Here is a 19,663-nt window from a genome sequence, read left to right on the forward strand (position 1 = left end):
CTGACCACTGACAGCTGTGTGTTTTATGTCTTACATGTAAAAGCCCAACTAGGGACAAGAGCTGAAAATTAGCAACAGCTATAAACTCTCTGTTGAACTGCATCGTCCCTATCAAATAAACATCAGTCCATCCATTATCTGAAACTGCTTATCCTTTTCAGGGTCACGGGGGGGCTGGAGCCGAGCTCAGCAGCTGAGGGCTGACATATAGGGACTAAACAACTATTCGCGCTCAACTTAGACGTTCACGGACAATTAAGAGTAACCAGTTAATCTAAGTGTTGCATGTCCTTGGATCGTGGGAGGAGGTGGGAGAACATGCAGGCTCCACACAGGGGTGACCAGCCCGGTGTCAAACCCAGGTCCTTGTTGCTGAGGGGTAACAGAGCAAGCCACTGCCCCACCATGCTGCCCCAAATAAAATTCAAATTGATAAATGATCTTTAAGTGATTTGGAATATTGCCAATCCATATATGTTGAAATGTCACCCATAATGTGCCTGTCGGGCAACACAGAGGCAGTGGTGCAGATAAACTTGCACTGGACATGGCCATAGACCAACAACCAGACGCCTTTAACCAGAGCTACTGGCTCGCTGCCCTGACTGTATTTGTTTTCATTCTGGAGATCTGACCAATCCCAGCTCAGACTGGGAGGAGACAAGCCCGCCCTCCTGTTAGCCACGCCTCTATGTTCAAGGAACACCGCTTCATACATACACTGTTGTTAGCGACGTAGCCACTACGGCCAATTTCATTTTTGACATTTTCATGTGCGACCACTTCTCAGAACTTCACTTTTTTGTCACGGCCGAGTGAATACACGAGTGGCGGTTTACTGGTTGGACTGCGTTACACCGGTGTGTCAACTTGTCGCTGGTGGCAGCCTGCGAGGTAAGTTAGTATTAGCTTGTTAGCCGGATACCCTGTACTGATGGGGGTTGGTTGTTGTGCTAACGTAGCATATAGCTGCTATATAACCTTGCTGAACAGACCAGATAGCGATCCAACTCTGGTTGCCTTTATGTGATGACTTAACATTTTGGTGTATTTTCGTGTCCCAACAAAATACCACGCGGGATCAAGAGCGGCTACATTAGCGTGCCGCGCCGATAAGTTAGTCAAGCTAGTTTAAGTAAAGCTAGCAGGCTAAGAGCGGCGACCATGAATTAACGTTAGCTGACATGCTAACGCTGAGCAGATTGACCTGACAACATGCATTTTTGTTGTTAGTTTGCTCTTGCTATATCAATTTTTACCGTCTGGGTCTGGATTTTATGACACAGACGTTACTAGCGGAAAAGCAGTTTGTGTGTTAACGAAATATTTTTCTGTCGAACTTCTCGCATAACTTGACGTTAATGCGACGTTAACGTTATGAAGAAGCTAGTGTTAGCTTGTTAGCTAGCAAGCGTTCTTCCTGACCTAACCAGCTAGCATAACCAGAATTAGTTACTGACCATGTAACTTTATTTAAGTAGCAAAATGTAACGGTAGCCTATGTTTTACAAACTTAGCAGCCGAGCGTGTTGACAGTTGCGCTGAAGCGCGGCTGTTTTCTCTACCTAACAGCAAGGGTAACGTCAGTTAGCCGACACGTTCAGCTCATCTGGATTTTTTAGCAAGCAGAGTCCCGTTTACTGAGGACGGTCAGCGATGACCCGAGAGTGACACACCGACACTCACTGGTTCTTTGTGCCGACTAGCATTTTCTGCATTTAATAAAGGTTAGCTCGCTTGCCACAAAACTTCCAGCTAGGACGAAAGCCAACGTCAGCCATCAGACTAGCGAAAGCGGTCAGCTCACCGAAAACGGCTGGCGTTAAGCTCGGTGTTTGGCAGAGAGGGGGAGGGGATGAGGCAGGGCTACAGCGAGCGGCAGAGAGAGAGAGACAGCGCCTACATGCCTGTAAAATGTTGGCTGGCAGCAAAATGTTAGCTTTCAGTAGCGCTAGGCAACTGATTTCGACTTCTGTCACTGTCTGCCGTGTTAGCTTCGCGTTCGGCAAAGAATATTTGAAGCTGGATATGCGACAGGCGCGATCTCGGCGTCTGAAGACCGCACGATCAGGCACCGTGTTTTCCGAAATTGGTGGTGCAGGACAGTGAGGCACAATGTCTGCTGTCCGCTGACCAGCTGCAATGACGTCTGCTTAGGGACCATCAATAAATTACTTTTCGCTATAAATGTGTTGGGGAATGTGCTGAGAAACATCCAGACAGAGACACGACGTTTATTAATAGTTATGCAATCGTTCAATCGGCTTTTTATATTGTCGAATTGTATGGTTGTTATTATTTATTTATTTATTTATTTTTGTTGATATATCACAATAATTATGCTGAAAGTGGATCGTATCTTGTATTTTTTCTGTAGTTAATTTTCCTGTTTTAGCTGCATGAATACTAACAAAATATGTTATGATTTCTTTACATATAAACACCTCATTTTAACTTGAAAAAAAGTGTTTGCACCCAAAGTGAGATTTTATATTATCAGCAAATGTAAGTCTGTACTGGGGGTAGGTCGATTATCTGCCTGGCCTGATATTCAGCATTATCTGTCACATTGTCGATAAAATAAACCTATTTAAAAATATGCCACATCCTCTCACTCAATGTCCCGCCCACAACACTACCTGATTGGTAACATGTAAAAAATGAATAACCTATAGACATTGAATAATCTGAATCTGCAAAGTAACTAGTAATTAAATTTATCAATGTTTTGGAGAGTAAGTATTAAGTAGCAGAAAAAGGGAATACTCAAGTAAGGTACCTCAAAATTGTACCTAAGGACAGTACTTAAGTAAATTGTACTTAGGTTTATTTCATCACTGGCTGTTTGAAATTTTGACACAAAGAGTTTCATTTTGACTGCAAATGAATATCGGTCCTGAATATCAGTTTTCAGTCTCCTTGATTTCTAATACATTGTATCTGTCCTGAAAAAGCCATATCAGTCGACCCCGACTATGTACCTTGTACTTATATACCAACATAGATAGATCTGACTGCTCCAGTCAGTTCCTCATCTTAAATTGTAAACCAAAATGTAGAGAGGGGAGCTGTGATGTCTGGATGTAAAGACATAGATGAGACCAAATTATAGAACAAGACACAGGGAGAATTGATTTCAGTGCTGACCGAATTCAACGTGATGCCGGTCAGATCGCTCCACGCGGCGTGATTGATGCGAAAAAGGCGTCAAATGACAATCACGCATGTTGAAAATACTGAACTCGAGCAATATTTTTCGCGTGACGCTGTTTCACAAAAGCCTATCAGCGTTGACGTTCACACTGATGGAGGACAAGATCATTGTGGCGGTTTACGGACACCCAGAGCCTTACGACACAGTGCTCCACCCGTACCAAGATGGGACAAAGAAGGCGCTTGTGTGGAGGACAGTGAGCAAGGAAGTCGGACTACCTGGTAAATATATCTGTGTACTTGGTTACAGCAATATGATGGACTTGAATCTGAACAAAGTTAACACTAGCATTAGCCAAAGTTAGCATCAAACATAGGTAACAACGATAATTACAGTTCATGTTTTGTGTGTTTCTTCTCAGATGACGTATGCCACAAAAAGTGGAAGAGCCTCAGGGACATGTACTTGAGAGAAAGGGAAAAAAGGAGAATGAGAGAAGAAGTGGGTCAGCAGCAGGGACAGGGAAAAAGTGGAGGTACTCTGTGGTCCTGTCTTTCCTCGACCCCTTCGTTACACCAATGGAGACGAGTAGTAACTTGGTGCGGGGGGTTGAGGATGACAGGACCGCAGAGCACACAGACGCAGGTCCAGCTGAGGAGAGTCCAGAGATAGCAGCAGTGCCGTCTGTAATTAACACAGGAGGTTGGTTGACAAGTGAAGACACACACACACACACACAGCAACACATAATGAAAAAATCGAGCAAGTTTGTGATCATGTCTTCCTGTACAATAAAGGGCCTCATGCAGAAAAGGCAGGGGAAATCAAAGGCCAGATAGTTTTGTTGCTGGAAATGTAAAATGTATTGGTATGAGTGCGTTTGCTGTCACTAATTACAGAACCGCTGGACCAGTCATCAGAGGCAGAGGGTGATGCTCATGCTGCTGCTGCTTCAATGACCCCGACACCACCCACAGGTGTGCACATGACAAAAGTTGGATTGCATTTATCAACAAACAGAATTTGTGCATGAATGCTGTGTTTTTCACTGAGTACTGTATTCATCGCCCTTCATGTTAGATTAACAGATATTTGCCGTCCGATTTCAGTATTATAAGCAATAATACCCTTTATAACCTATTGTTGTGATGAATGAGTAGTTTAACATAGTCTGGTGTTCTCATTTCATACAGGGAGAAGAAACACTCAAAAGAGGGAGATTGAAATGAAAGGGTTCTCCTTCTGGCCCCGAGGAGCCCGCCTCAACCTGCTCTAATTTTATTTTGATCAGAGATTTGGTTTGTGTGTCCTTTTTTGAATGTTTTTTTGTAAATAGTTGTGGAAATTATTATTAATTTGTTTAATAAATACAGTTTCATGTGGATTTTGACTGAATTCATTTAATTTATTTTCAAAAATACAATTGACACTCAAGGGGGAAAAACTTCTTCTGGCCTACTTTTTTATAGGATACATTTTTTATTCATATCAGAAGTAGCAAGTTTATATGATAATGATCTTGAGTTTCTTCAAGGCGTTTCACCTCTCATCCAAGAGGCTGCTGATGTAATGTTTGGTCTGAACACGGCATAACTGTGTCTGTTACTTGGCAGACGGTCCCTAACTGGCTGCTACAGCCATTCGGTTGGTCAGTGAAATCACGTCTATTTGGAGAAAAGCATGTTGTAAAATGATTTCTTCACAGCCATTTGTTTTCATGCACTGAGTTAGTTTCTGCCTTTTTTAGGGTTTGACCTGGTTTTATTTTATTTATATACTGACTGATTGTGATTTTTTGGATTTGTTTAAATTGTAAACTTGGTACACTTGTAAAATTGGGCTCTCATAGGGTTCATCAATATGCCAATACGTGTAAATATAGTGCATGAATAAAGGTTGAATGTAAGATAATGGTGTTGATTGGAAATATCAAAGTGTCACTCTGGTGGGAGCCTTTAATGCCTCATGGATATTGAATCATGATAACAGTAAACATTTGTGATGGCCTGTTTTTAACATGCCATGGCATAGTTTTATTGTAATCATGCTTCAATAGCCATGAGATATTTAAGGCCCTTTTTTTTTTTTTTTTTTTTTTACTAATTCCCCTTTAAAGTGCCTCAAATTACTTCAACAATTCAAAACTAGTAGGATCCCTGTTAACTGCCGTTCTTTCTCTTTCCACTTCAGCCCTTGTGAGTATGCATATACAATGAAGAGGCGTGTGGAGGACCAGGAACTAATATTTGCACCCCAGCAACAGCAGTCACGCCGACCTCCAGTTCAAGGAACTGCAGACAGCTTCCAGCACCGGGCCCTCGCCCCAGCCCTTACTGTGATAGAGGCAGCTGCAGACAACATGCAGCCATCCACCGGCATCCAGTATTCTCTCCCACAAGGCTACCAGGTATGATGATTGGTATCAATGTGTTCAGCTTATAAAACTGTTTCTGTTGCAGGAGTGCTGTTGTGTTCACTTGGGTCTTGGATTAACATTTATCAAGCACCAAAATCCAGTAAAACGTGCCTTTTAGTGGATAAACAAATTTTAATAAGGAGCCACGTAGACTCGAAACCATTTAAGGATGATCCACAAGACAAGACATTTTTGTTTCCAAACTTTGTCTTCTCAGACGATTTTAAACTCGCTCTTTCTGTGAGCTGATCAAATGGAAGAAATGTTAAGGTGCTTCTTCTTAAAGTAGCAGTCTCTGAACTGAATGTTTATTAAAAAGTGTAAGATTCTGTTTTAAGCAGTCTTTTATTAAATTTAATTGTAGAAATATGCAAAAGACATAAGACAAGGACATCTGTAAGGTCTGTGGATCCTAAAATCCTTGTAATTTCTTCCTAAACAGGTCCCTACAATGCCTCAGAACACAGGTGGACATGGGCACGGACATAATACAGCACCTCATGTTGGTCCCCACGCACACAGCCTAGCAGTTCAGGCCCAGGGCCCAACAGTGGTCCAAGGTCACGTTCATCCACCCACACCCATGACTTCAACCCAAGGACAGCAACAGTTTCAGCGACTGAAGGTAACCCCACTGTAGAAAAATACACAAACTAGTTGTGTGTTGACATATGATAGTGAAATAACCAGTGAAACAAATAGTAAACACAGCAAAGCCTTTGATATTAAGTTGACTTTTCCAAATTTGAGCCATTTTTTATATTCAGTGTCACAGAATATCAGATCTATGGGAAGAAATTATACAACATCTTTTCTCCCTTTGCTTTATAGGTTGAAGATGCCTTGTCCTATCTGGATCAAGTGAAGCTGCAGTTTGGGAATCAGCCGCAAGTTTATAATGATTTCCTTGATATTATGAAAGAGTTCAAGTCACAGAGGTCAGTTCTGATTTTATTGACATATCAATTAAATTAAAAATTTAAAAAATCTATATCAAGTTTTAATATGTAACATGCAGACCAATATCTGGACCGAGTTGATGCTAAATTACTATCATTCATTCTTCCACTACAGCATAGACACTCCTGGAGTCATCAACCGCGTGTCGCAGCTCTTCAAAGGCCACCCAGACCTCATTATGGGTTTTAACACTTTCTTGCCACCCGGATATAAGATCGAGGTTCAAACCAACGATCTTGTCAATGTGACCACGCCAGGTCAGATCCACTACATCACCCCTCATGGTATTTCTGTTCATAATATCCCTGTAAGTGGAGCATCCAGCCAACCTGCGAGCCAACCCCAGCACCAGAGTCTGCCACAGGCTGGTACGCACACTACCGCCGCAGCCACCACTACCGCCGCAGCCGCAGCCACCACCACCACCACCACCACTCCAACCATACCCACCCAACCTGCTCCGAATAAAACCAGCAAGGTAGAATACAGGCTGCTACGTTGATCCACTGAATTGTATCATTGAAGTATTTATTTAAGTGTGTTTTACAGTTAAAAAAAATGGAATTTGACTTGAAGATACAAACAGTTTCCAGTTTTTGTACACCAAACTGAATCTTTACCTGATGAGTGTATAATGACATGCCCTTCTCTTGTCTATCCCATAAGCCAATTCAGTCTCCAGCCCATACACCCACCAGCCAGCCCAACCCATCCATCCCATCCTACGCCTCACCGCGCTCACCTTCAGTTCAGTCCCACACTCCTGTGAGCAGCACGCCGTCCGGTGGACCCGCACTCCAGAACAACCAGCCTGTGGAGTTCAACCACGCTATAAATTATGTCAACAAGATCAAGAACCGCTTCCAGGGTCAGCCAGACATCTACAAAGCCTTCTTGGAAATCCTACACACATACCAGGTAAGAAAAAGCACGCCATTTGGGCATTGTAGCATATGCAAAACTGTTGGTACCCAGTGTAAGTGTGTTTTTCACCACCTTATTTGTTTTCATTATAAATTTTCCAGAAGGAACAACGAAATGCTAAAGAGGCAGGAGGCAACTACACCCCAGCACTGACAGAGCAGGAGGTCTACACTCAGGTGGCAAGACTCTTCAAAAACCAGGAAGACCTGCTCTCAGAGTTCGGACAGTTCCTGCCTGATGCAAACAGCTCGATGGTGAGGCCCACTTTAACTGGACTTGATTTGAAAAATGTGTTTGGTATTGGCATTGTTTCTGGCTGTCTGGGTGCTCTGATACTAGCAAGGGCAGCCTGCCAGCCTTTTCCCAATAACATTAAGCCTGGTTTGTGTTTCCAATAGCTTCCATGGTATGGTTGATGCTTTATAAACAAAAATGTATCTTTTTTGGCTTCTGAAGGGGGTTATGACAAAACATTTGAGAACCACTGCATTTACAGTCTTGCTGAAAATTCAAAAGTCTAATGACAAAAAACTTAAAGTTCTCTCAGAAATTTGTCAGTATTGCGGATATATACCAAGTGGTCCATAATTATTTTTAAAAAATCAGCAGTTTTGCGTATTATTGGCATTACTTTAGGAATAAATGATATATCAACACCTTTGAAACAATAGTCTAAACAACTAAGTAGCTTAATCCCTACATTCATTAAGTACCCTCACTGCCTCACTGTGCCAGGACAGGCTCCCTTTCTTACATTGCAGTTAACTGTAATTACAGACATTTTATTTGATACTTCCTGTTCACTTTTGTGACCTTTCTCTGATGAAATTACATTTATATTACAATTATATTGTGCATTGTTCTTTTCAGCTTCTGGGCAAGGCTACGTCAGACAGAGCAGAGTCGGTGCGTAATGATCACGGCGGCACAGTAAAGAGACCCTTACTGAACAACAAGCAGAGGCTGAGCCAGAACGGTCTGCCAATCAGGAGACCCACAGGAGTGGGAGCCACACCACCTGTCAAGGTACACACATGCTGCATGCTGACTGTGTATATATTCAGCTGTTCGTGGTGTTTGTTTCTTCCTGCTATATTACAGATGTCGGACATGTCGGTATCCTGCAAAGGCATACTGTCTTTAATTAACATTCATGAGGACTGACTAAATATTAGCAAAACACCTCACTAATACAGTTCAGCAGCATCTCACGCTACTGTTGAATCTTTGTTTTATTGGACTGTTTTAGTTTTAGCTGGCAGCTGGATGTATTTAAATCTACCCAAAAGAGTATTGTCTTTATAAGAACATTTACCATTTTCTATTTTGAGAGCATGCAACAATCATGTTTTTTTCATTTCTTTACACCTTTGTAGAAGAAACCCAAAATAATGGGGAAAGACCATGGCATGGGTGAAGTCAGCAAACACAGCACCAGCACTGAAACAATGTTCTTTGAGAAGGTCAGTATTATTGCATTTAGCACCAGTAACTATTACAAATAAATCACCTCAAAGGAAAGTTTGTTAATTTTCTTCTTCTCTAACAGGTGAGAAAGGCTCTTAGGAGTTCTGAGGCCTATGACAACTTCCTGCGGTGTCTTCACATTTTCAACCAGGAAGTAATCTCTCGTGCCGAGCTGGTGCAGCTAGTCATCCCATTTCTTGCGTGAGTTTAAACATACACACACAAAAGTCACCAGTGCTTCAGTGCCTCTATGACTGTGTCATTGTGCTTGAGATATAAACAGGTACTCAGTTCTATGTATATAGTACTGTGGTACTATGAAGTACAGCTATGCCTGTAATTCTGTTACTCCTCTGTTTGAATTACATTATATAATGAGCAATATATTGTGATGTTTTTTCAGATGTAACATTATGTCCTTGTTTTACTTGTCAGAAATGGATTTTAATGAAATATAGTACTGATTTCGTATCTACATCAAATGTAATACTTGTATATCAACTACCAATGTCATTATTACACAATACCTGTCAACCACATGGCCATAGTCTCAATGTTAATTGTTTAAAATATATTGTGCCCTGATTGACAGAAAATTCCCGGAGCTTTTTACATGGTTTAAAAACTTCCTGGGCTACCGAGAGTCCAGCCACGGGGAGTCAAGCCATGCAGAGAGTTTACCTAAGGAGCGTGCAACAGAGGGTATCGCCATGGAGATTGACTACGCTTCCTGCAAGAGGCTGGGGTCCAGCTATAGAGCACTGCCGAAGAGCTACCAGCAGCCCAAGTGCACAGGAAGGACGCCACTGTGCAGAGAGGTGAGTCACTAGAGGAAATGTGCATATTAAAGGTAGCCCTGTCATGATAACATGTTTATTCTCTCCCGCAGGGTTACCAAGTACAATGTCAATGTGTCTGGAAAATAGCCTCAGGAGTACGACTGGTGTTGTGTTCAGTTGCTGCATCTAAATTTACATTCACCAGACACTGAATGTGCTTTTAATGGATACATTGAATAGTCAATAAAAAGTTACCTATTTGGAAATCAACAATGTCCATTACAACTTAATAGAACATTAATTTTTTTCTTCATCGTTATTTTGTCTGATTAATCATCAACAAAATCAGAGCTTTTCAAATAACAATAAAATGGCAGAAAAGCAGCCAATCCTTACATCTGAGAAGGATATCATTGCATTATTTACATTTTTAGAAATGATTGAAGAAATATTTGGTTACTCATGAGCAAAATTGGCATTGGTTGATTTTTTTTTTTTTTTTTCCCCCAATGATAAACTAATAGAATACGTAACCACGTTTTTCTTTTTGTTACTATATAAAGTGCACCTTAAATTCAGAATAATCAATTGAAGCGTTTTCAACTTTGGTTGATTGCTATCAGTGAGTCTTAAATATCACACTTTTTTACATCCCTTTTTAAATTATTTATTTATCTTGTGCCTCCTGCGAATTCGACATGTTTGTAAATGAGAATCTTCACAAAAAACTTGCTTAAACATACGTCGGAATGAATCGAATGTCGTGTTGCAGGTTCTGAATGACACATGGGTGTCGTTTCCATCGTGGTCAGAGGATTCTACTTTTGTGAGCTCCAAGAAGACTCAATATGAGGAGCACATTTACAGATGTGAGGATGAGCGCTTTGAGGTGAGGAATACTCAGTCCAAACACACGTCAAAGTAAAAAACTGGGTTCTTGAATGGTTAAAAGATGTTTGCAGCACTTTCTCTCCATGATGCACTTTGATCTGAAGTCAAAGGACCACAGAAAAGCCATAGATTTAAAATATTCTACAAAAACATTATTGCTGAGAAAACCAGTAAAACTCAACTGTGAATGATTTCACTAATTGCTTCCCCTTTAGCTGGATGTTGTGTTAGAGGCCAACCTTGCCACGATACGAGCCCTGGAGACAGTGCAGCGGAGGCTGTCTCGCATGTCAGCTGAGGAGCAGCTGCGCTTCAAGCTGGACAACACAATGGGCGGCTCCTCGGAGGTCATTCACCGCAAAGCTATCCAGAGGATATATGGAGACAAGGCTCACGACATCATCGACGGGCTCAAGAGGAATCCGGCTGTGTCTGTCCCCATAGTGCTGAAAAGGTTCAAAGTCCTATTTTAGTTTCTAACCTGCCTTTGGTCAGGTCTTAACAGTTATTCATATTTTATAAGATTTTATTTAGAAAGACTTAAAGATTTATTTTTTTTGTGACTGTTTCAGATTAAAAATGAAGGATGAGGAGTGGAGAGAAGCTCAAAGAGGCTTCAACAAAATCTGGCGGGAGCAGAATGAAAAGTATTACCTGAAGTCTCTCGACCATCAAGGCATCAACTTCAAGCAGAACGACACCAAAGTGCTGCGCTCAAAGACCTTACTGAATGAAATCGAGATGCTATATGATGACGTAAGCAAACATGTTCTCTTGAAAATTATCTGATTTAATTTAAAAGGATGGAAACATTATGACTCATTGTGATTGATGGCTGGTGGCACAGTTGTGAAGCTGTAAATGGGACGTGGCTCACCAGCTCATTTTATCTAGATTATTTTATTAATATGTCTAATAAGTGAAATGCCTCCAAATTCAGCTCAATCTACTCCTTTCTGTGTCCTGTAGCGCCAGGAGCGAGCATCAGAGGAAGCTGCCACACTGCCACTGAGCGGCCCGCACATGACCCTGACCTATGATGACAGCCAAATCCTGGAGGATGCTGCTGCCCTCATCATCCACCACGTCAAAAGACAGGTGGGAATCCAGAAAGAAGACAAGTACAAGATTAAGCAGATCATCCACCACTTCATCCCCGACCTGCTGTTTGCACGGCGAGGTGAGCTGTCTGATGTGGAGGAGGAGGAAGAAGAGGAGGAGGAAGATGACATGGAAATGGATCCAGATGGCCCCAAGAAGCACAACGGCCTGCCAGGCAGCAGCCCATCAAAGTCCAAGCTCCTCTTTAGCAACACGGCAGCTCAGAAGCTGCGAGGCACGGATGATGCCTATAACCTGTTGTTTGTGAACAACTACTGGTATATCTTCCTTCGTCTTCACCACATTCTCTGTTCTCGTTTGCTGAAAATCTACGGGCAAGCTGAGAAGCAGATTGAGGAGGATGCCCGCGAACGAGAGTGGGAAAGAGAGGTGTTGGGGCTCAAGAGAGAGAAAAATGAAAACCCAGCGATCCAACTGAAGATGAAAGAGCCAAGTAAGTGAAAAGAAGGTTTCAGGGGTTTTAGTCTTATCTCTTACGTTTTCTATAATTGCACTTAATTCCTTCCACTACACAACCACAGCATATCATATTTTGTAATTTTTCACTAATAACTTAACACATTTACTATTTTCTACCTGCAGTGGATGTTGATGTGGAGGACTATTACTCAGTGTTTCTGGAAATGGTGCGTAATCTTTTGGATGGAAACATGGAGCCGGCTCAGTACGAGGACTCCCTGAGGGAAATGTTTACCATCCATGCCTACATTGCCTTCACCATGGACAAACTCATCCAAAGCATTGTCCGGCAGGTCAGCAATTCAACTTTATATTATCTAATTTTTTTTATGTTGTTCAGAAAGACGCGTAGCATCTGTACTATATGTAGGTTAGTGTTGCTATCATTACTAACGTCTGCACTTAACAGGCTTAATCAACATGAGTTTCAGAGTTCCTTTACACATAATAAATCTATTGCCTTTTCAGCTCCAACACCTTGTCACGGATGATGTATGTGTGCGTGTGACGGACATGTACCTGAGCGAATGTGCCAATAAAGCAACAGGGGGAACATTGTCCACGCAGTCATCCAGGGCCACAGCAGAGGGCACCTACCAGCGCAAATCAGAGCAGCTTATGTCCGATGAGAACTGCTTCAAGGTATGACTAGCCCGGAAAATAATGATAAAATTGTGCATCTGTCTAAACTATTATGAACACCTCATTTTTATGCAACTTCCTCTGATTGCTTTTGTTTCGTCTAGTTGATGTTTGTGAAGAGCCGAGGATCTGTCAGTCTGGCTATGGAGCTGCTGGACACAGAAGAGGAGAACTCTGATGAGCCAGCGGATGCAGAGGTAAGAGTCAGTCAGTATTAAATTATAGTTCATTAGGTACATGTACTTAGCTACATCTTGTGTGATCAAGTACAACCTGCAATAAATATGAGAGCTGCGGATATATTACGAGGCCGGAGTGGTGTTGAAATGGTTTGCGTGAGTACATAATATAGGAGTTAAAATGTGTGATGCTACACTTTAGTTTAGTAGTACTATGGCACTATGCTGTACCACATTAAGAACAGGCACTCTGCTGCCATGTCCGAGGATGGCTCGCAGCCAAAGATCATGTAGCAAGGGGAAGAAAGTGCACACTCCTCCAATCGGAGATATATGCTGCATGTCGGTGTGGTAGAGGGTGAGGGATTCAAAGATTTAGTTCAGTAACGTTACCTCGAGTCCAAGTACGTTAGGACATCGAGAGCTACTGTGACTAAACACAGGGAAAAGCACTTTGAGAAGAAGAATGTTAAGTTAAAAGTCAAGATAGTCTGGGCAGACAGGCTAACGTGAGCTCTGACAAGTGACTGCTGGACAGCTCTCACAAACAAAAGTTAACTTCACAACTACCTCTAACTTCATCAGTGCTGACTGGGAGATGCAGTCCAGACACAGCAACAAAACAAAGTGTGGAAATAAGTCCACTTACATGAGACTAGTGTGCTTCTCAGTCAGAGCCTCTCCGTCCAGCACATGTCAGACCGCCTCGCTGGGTGCTGGCGGTGCGCCGGAGCTCATTGAGTCAATGGAGCGCCGGGTTAAATGGAAAATGGCTCTTGAATATCACATAATTTTGCACGTTTTTTCTTTATTAAGAGGTTGGTTACTGGTTAATGGGTGCCGGCATTTCAAAAGCAAAATTAACCAGGACTGACATCCCTAGTCTAAACCAATATGTCTGCAATAAGTTTACGTAGGGCGATTATATGTCAGGCTTCAAGTAATATTGTGAGGTAACCTATCATTTTCAACACAGTGGGTAAAACGTGGAATTTTTTACCTTTTTAAAGGCCATAACCTCTGCCTGGTTTAGTAGAGACTTCAAAGGTGAAGTATGTCGCTATGCTGTTTTATATATTTAATACATGTGTTGTTTTTCTGCTCTGTCCTGCACAGAGGTGGTCGGACTATGTGGGGAGATATCTAAACTCAGATTCTGCATCTCCAGAGCTGCGAGAGCATCTCGCCCAGAAGCCGGTGTTCCTCCCCAGGTGAGGCCCCAGCCATGTCTCCCTCTTGTCTGCACACTATACGCTTCTGTCCTGAGGGTCTAGGCAGCCGAGCAGCCACTCCACTGTTGACAAGCCAAACCAGCTGCCAAACACAACTCCTTTTCAGAGATAGAAACAGTGGCACTTCTGCACAAGCCTGACTTAGGAAGCTCTCTCTAATCACAAAAATCTTGGGCATCAGAGTTCTGCCTTTTTAGTAAAGAACAAACAGATGGTTTGAGCAGGTAGATTTAAAAAGAGTAACTCCACAGTTACAGTGAAGTGCTTGCAGTGACTGAATGCCCAACTGTTTGTTAGGAATCTCATCAGCCTTGAACATTTTTCAGTTTCTGACATCTGCCTCACATGGAAGATTGCACTTTACATGGCCATCTTTTAAAAAAAAATTGAATTTATTTATTCATTGATTCAGTTCCTTTTTAATGGGAATTTTATTTATTAACAGTAAGGTTTTTTAAAAATGGTTTTGGCTTGATCGTGGGTTTTGAATTCCTCTTTAGCAGACCGCTGTGAGGAATCATTTGGTTTGATTATTCGCATTGTATTGAATTTAAAATGATGATTTTTTCATTGTGTAACATAAGAACGGAGGTCATTGAATGCACAGAAAAACAAATGGGTTCCAACTTTTTCATTTTAATTTAATTTTTCTACAATGTCTTTGACCTGAGATTGAGAGACTGAAGCTCTTGTGTTGGACCTGAAAGACTTTGTTAAGACAACAGTGAAGTCATGGTTTCCTTTTCTACCTTATCATGCCCTTTGTTTGTGATTGTATTCAGATCAAAGGTCCTGTATGTGACTTAATCACTGTTTGCAAATGTAAATGTTGAAATGTCCATTTGTTTAAGTCTGTTATACTCAGTGTTATGTTTGTAATAATAATTCTCAGTGGAAACAGTGCACTCCCGTTGCAACTTTTTTGTTGTTGGTGAGGTTTTTTCCACTGGTTTGACGGAGATTAGTGCTCATTAGTTTTTAAAAACTCTGGTCAAGCACATTATCTGCAACACTTGTACAGAGGAGTAGGGTTTGTAAATAAAATGATTGTCTAAATTGTATGTTCATGTTGGTGTATTTCTTTCCCGACACCTGAGAGCTGTGCATGGAGGCGTGGTTGTGTCCGCTCTATCTTATAGCTCCAGTTGAGTGTTGCACATAAAGTCTGTCATTGCTTTTTGGTGCTTTTTTGAGTTAAATGTTTCTTTGAGATGGCTGTCCATTACCATAAACATTTCAAAAGTATTTTAAAACACAAGAAAATCTTGTTCTTAGTTTTCTCTTATTCAACCCATTGCATAAATCTGGTGCCTGACTATGATTTATCAGTGGGCTCACCCACATCTTGTCCTTTTCTCTTTTTATTTTTCATCAAATCTATGAGAGATCAGCAGCACAAGAGGTCAAAAGACTTCACAAATACCTTCACAAACACCTTCAGCGGCAGTAAAAACTCGAGCCGTTTCTTTTCCAGTTGTGTTGGGTCTTCATCTCATGATCATAACACTCTGTACATTGTTGGTGAAAGTATGTGCACATCAAAGTATTCTCAGCTCATATTTTTTGATTGGTATCCAATCAGGCAGCAATTTTCTAGTGTTTGTTTCTAACAGTTTTGACTTGAAATTGGCCTCACTGTCATGTCTTTTAAGTGGAGCCCTGAATGCAAAAATATGCTTCATGGTTTCAGTCCCCGCTCACCTGTACCCTCAGTGGTAAGTACACATTTAAAACTTTCATTCAGGTGGGGTGAATAATTGCATTTTTTTATAACCTGCACAAAATCAGGATCCATTTCCAATTATTTGTTTGCAAAGCAGATTTAGATTTGAACTGTTGTTGTGCAACGGAAGTGCACTGTACAGAAATGTTACGACTGCTGCCTCTGCTGCTCTTATAGATCCACATTTCCCACGAATGATTTGACTCCCAATCTAATTCTATTACTCGGTGAGTTGCAATGCATGGGTTTAAAAATAATTGTTTAAAGGGACAGTCCTCTCAAATTTGACTATACTGCTTTCAGATTTGCTTAATGTCATGTTTATTGCACCTGATCACATCCCCTAGACTTTAAAATCCTACATACTGTCGAACATAAAATTGTGTCTTATGTAACAAGTGAAAATAAAACTGATTTCATAAATTTGTGCGAACTTTCCCTGTAAACGTGATGCACCCCTTTTGATGTGTGGAGTAATCAGAAGAATTCCTCCGGGATCGGTCAGTATTATTCATGCTTGTCGATCTGTTTTGGCTTTCAGGAATTTGCGACGGATAAGGAAGTGCCAGAGGGGATGGGAGCAACTACAGCAGGACAGGATGAACAAGGGCCCCTCGGACAAGTCGCAGGACGGCAGCAGTGAGCTAAAGATGGAGTGCATGTTCAAGCTCAACTCCTACAAGATGGTCTATGTCTGCAAGTCAGAGGACTACATGTACAGGCACACTGCACTCACACGGGCTCATCAGGTAAGCACAGAAAATATTAAATGTACTTACTGTAGCTGTGTTCCTGCTTCATTATAAATAGTTGTACAGGTGTAATACTTGGACTGGATGTTAAGTGATGTCAGAAAATCTAAAATATTCAAATTTATCTTGCAACATCATCCTGCAGATTTTGCTGTCGACAGAGCAAAAAAAGAATCGCGCTTGTTCTATTAATAACTCCTCTTTACAAATTATTATACCTCTTCAGGTAGTGGGTGGTTTCCTTTTTTCTTGTGCACGTTTATAATGACTTGGTTTAGCCGACTGGATTACCTTTGTCACTGTTCATATTTTCTACTGTTGGTTTGTGTGTTGTATTCTCAAAGCAAATTTTAAAACCTAATGTAACTAAAGCTTTTTATATATATATAAATTGATTACAAGAACCCTTCAGCATTTATGCTGTGGTGATACAGCGCCTCCTGGTGAATGTGGATGATTTGAGCTAACGATGTCCTAAAGTAGGGCCGACACTTCACATTTTGGTGTCTTCAGAAAAGTTACATCCACATTCACTTGCAGAGTGATATTCTCTAGTCCCCAAAGGATAAAAGCTGAAGATTGTAATTAGAACCAGTCTTCCATGTTCAGCAGTCCAGTGGTTGGATGGATATATTTTGTCTTGATGTTACACAACCAGAACAAATGAGCTGACTCTTTATAGATTAATTTCTGTGCCTTTCTTCTTGTATTTTTGACCTGGTGTCTGTAGCTGAGCTGTGTTGTTCTGGTCCTTTTTCAGTCCCAACAGCGGGTCAACACACGCCTGCACAGACGCTTTCAGGCCTGGCTGGACACCTGGGCCAAAGAGCATGTGACCAGCGACATGGCTGCCGACAGCCAGAAGTGGCTGATGGGAAATGAGCGAGAAGGCATGTTGTCCTGCACCACCACCTGCAACCCGGAGGTCCTCCATTATATCAACATTAACAAGTACCGGGTGAAGTACAGAACACTGTAGTCGCTCTTAAGGATGATAAACTGTGGCCGTCTTCACACAACAAACTGCCAGTGATGACTTCACACACACAGTAGCTTCATGTGGAGTTTTCCAAACTGCTGTTACTGGATTCAGTTGCCAAAAATCTTTAAGGTTGTTAATCCACAATTTAAATGGGATGTAACTTGTCCACTTTTTGTGAATGTGTCAGAACTGATTCAGGAACTTTTGTCCTAACTTTCAAGCTTTTACTGCAATACGAAATATATATGAATAAATATATATGAATATATGAAATGCAGATTTTTACACAAGATTTAATATACAGAGAAAACACTCCTCACTGCATCTTCTCTTTGGAGCAATTCACAGTTTAAACCTGGTTAAACCGGTTAAGCATTTCGTAACAAAACCTCAGCAACTTAACAGTGAAGTAAATGTTTTTTTAGGGCCACTTCATCATTTTACAGGAAATCAAAACAAACAACCTCAGTTTTTTCTCTTTAGCAAGAACAAGTACCTGTTACTTCTGTTTAAAATGTGTGTTGTCGGACTTCCAGCTGTAAACTTGTATAGCCTGTGAATGTTTCCCTTTTTGCTGGTAAAGGTGCAATGAGGCACTCTATACAGTATGAATATATATACTCAACATCTCTGGTGAATGCTGGGTAGTTGCTTGGTGTCAATACAATGCCAGCAGTGTGTATCGAGGACAATAATATATGACCGCCCAAACACTTTGTGTAAATATGTTGTTTATATCTAGATTTTTTTTATCAGATGTTATTGATGTGTAGCGTACATTAACACACACATAGTATCAGTCTTTAGCTAGAGGTTGCAGAGAAGTTTATTAAGGAAATGCAAAATTGTAACTGTTTTTTACCAAAGGATGTTCTATAGAGATCTCTCTCCTTTTTGGTCTGTCGTGTTGTCCCTGAAGTCTTTATTTAGTAGGAAAAAATGACCCATTTTATAAACAACCCCTTTCTGCGCGTTTCTACCTTCAGTTGCATCATTTTCACTCGTGGTTTTAAGATGATTGAATGTAGCTGAGCAGCAATTTCTCCTTTTTGAAAGAACAGTATATGTACCCCCTTTTTCAAAATACTGCAGTCTTAACAGTACTATTAACTTTTTGTTGTATTTAAACTTTACCAAATGATTAGGATCTGTACGACAGCTTCAGTGGTCTCACCTATAAAAAACTGTACATAAGTTGTGTTTATTTTTATGCCCAGTGTTGCCAACAAACACTGACTGATGTATAGTCTGTACGTGAATGTCAGCTGTGTGACTTGTGTACAGTTTAAGAAAACAAACGAGCAATAATTCCCTCAGTCGCAGTTTTATCAGTTTGTATTTGCAGCTGAAATACAAATGTGAATGTTGTTCCCTTAAAAGAGGGATGTAAGCTAAGGATTTGTATTGCCTTTTCCTCTCTGCAGTTTGTTTAATAATACTGGATTTGTGGATATAGCAAGAAAGGCTGGATTGGAAGATATCCATTATACTCAAAGTGTGTTTCACAGTGGAAATCGACATACGAGCGACAGGCTTTTCATTACATTACAGAAATGTATGCAGCCAAGAAATGCATACAGCCAAGAGAAGCTGTCTGACAAATTTCATCCATTTACATTTTTCTGATCTGCATTTAAGGCGATGGTCAGTAACCTTACCAGCTACAGACAATCTTGGAACAGTTTATTATCTGGGTTTTTATTTTTATATTTAGTGTGTTTAATGAAGAACACCACAGGATGTCCCGCAGAGCTGATTGTACATAAAGACATGGTTTGTACCTTGTTTAATGTCTCTTCTCTTGACTTTTATGATGTTGTACATGAGTGTTAGTATGGTGTTTGGCATTAAACTATCCTTTAAATAGACTGAAGCTCAGTTGATCACTTGTTTCTTTATTTCTGCCATCGTCTTTGTATGAAATTTGTTATTTAAAGGAGCCATGTTGTGCTCATTTTCAGGTTCATTTTATTTTGGGTCA

General features: G+C 41.0%; 1 protein-coding gene across 1 annotated transcript; it reads left to right on the forward strand.

Moving 5' to 3' along the window:
• Nucleotides 1–712: 712 nt before the first annotated feature.
• On the forward strand, nt 713–19,550 carry LOC140994547 (paired amphipathic helix protein Sin3a-like). The gene is made up of 21 exons (XM_073464240.1): nt 713–894; nt 5,345–5,561; nt 6,013–6,195; nt 6,402–6,508; nt 6,645–7,008; nt 7,197–7,448; nt 7,556–7,708; nt 8,325–8,480; nt 8,831–8,917; nt 9,004–9,122; nt 9,514–9,739; nt 10,473–10,589; nt 10,807–11,045; nt 11,164–11,347; nt 11,561–12,146; nt 12,296–12,465; nt 12,641–12,814; nt 12,919–13,011; nt 14,110–14,204; nt 16,490–16,697; nt 17,461–19,550. The coding sequence occupies exons 2-21, from the start codon at nt 5,367–5,369 to the stop codon at nt 17,677–17,679; spliced, it is 3,927 nt and encodes a 1,308-aa protein (XP_073320341.1). The 5' UTR covers nt 713–894; nt 5,345–5,366; the 3' UTR covers nt 17,680–19,550.
• The last annotated feature ends 113 nt before the right edge of the window (nt 19,551–19,663 follow it).

The sequence above is a fragment of the Pagrus major genome, chromosome 4 (assembly GCF_040436345.1).
Source record: "Pagrus major chromosome 4, Pma_NU_1.0".
In the NCBI taxonomy this organism is placed as follows: domain Eukaryota; kingdom Metazoa; phylum Chordata; class Actinopteri; order Spariformes; family Sparidae; genus Pagrus; species Pagrus major.

Coding starts and splice junctions, on each gene's coding strand:
- LOC140994547 (XM_073464240.1), top strand. CDS start 5,367: ATGAAGAGGCGTGTGGAGGACCAGGAACTAATATTTGCACCCCAGCAA. Junction 11,046..11,163: donor GTCCCCATAGTGCTGAAAAG/GTTCAAAGTCCT, acceptor TGACTGTTTCAG/ATTAAAAATGAAGGATGAGG. Junction 12,815..12,918: donor CCGATGAGAACTGCTTCAAG/GTATGACTAGCC, acceptor TGTTTCGTCTAG/TTGATGTTTGTGAAGAGCCG.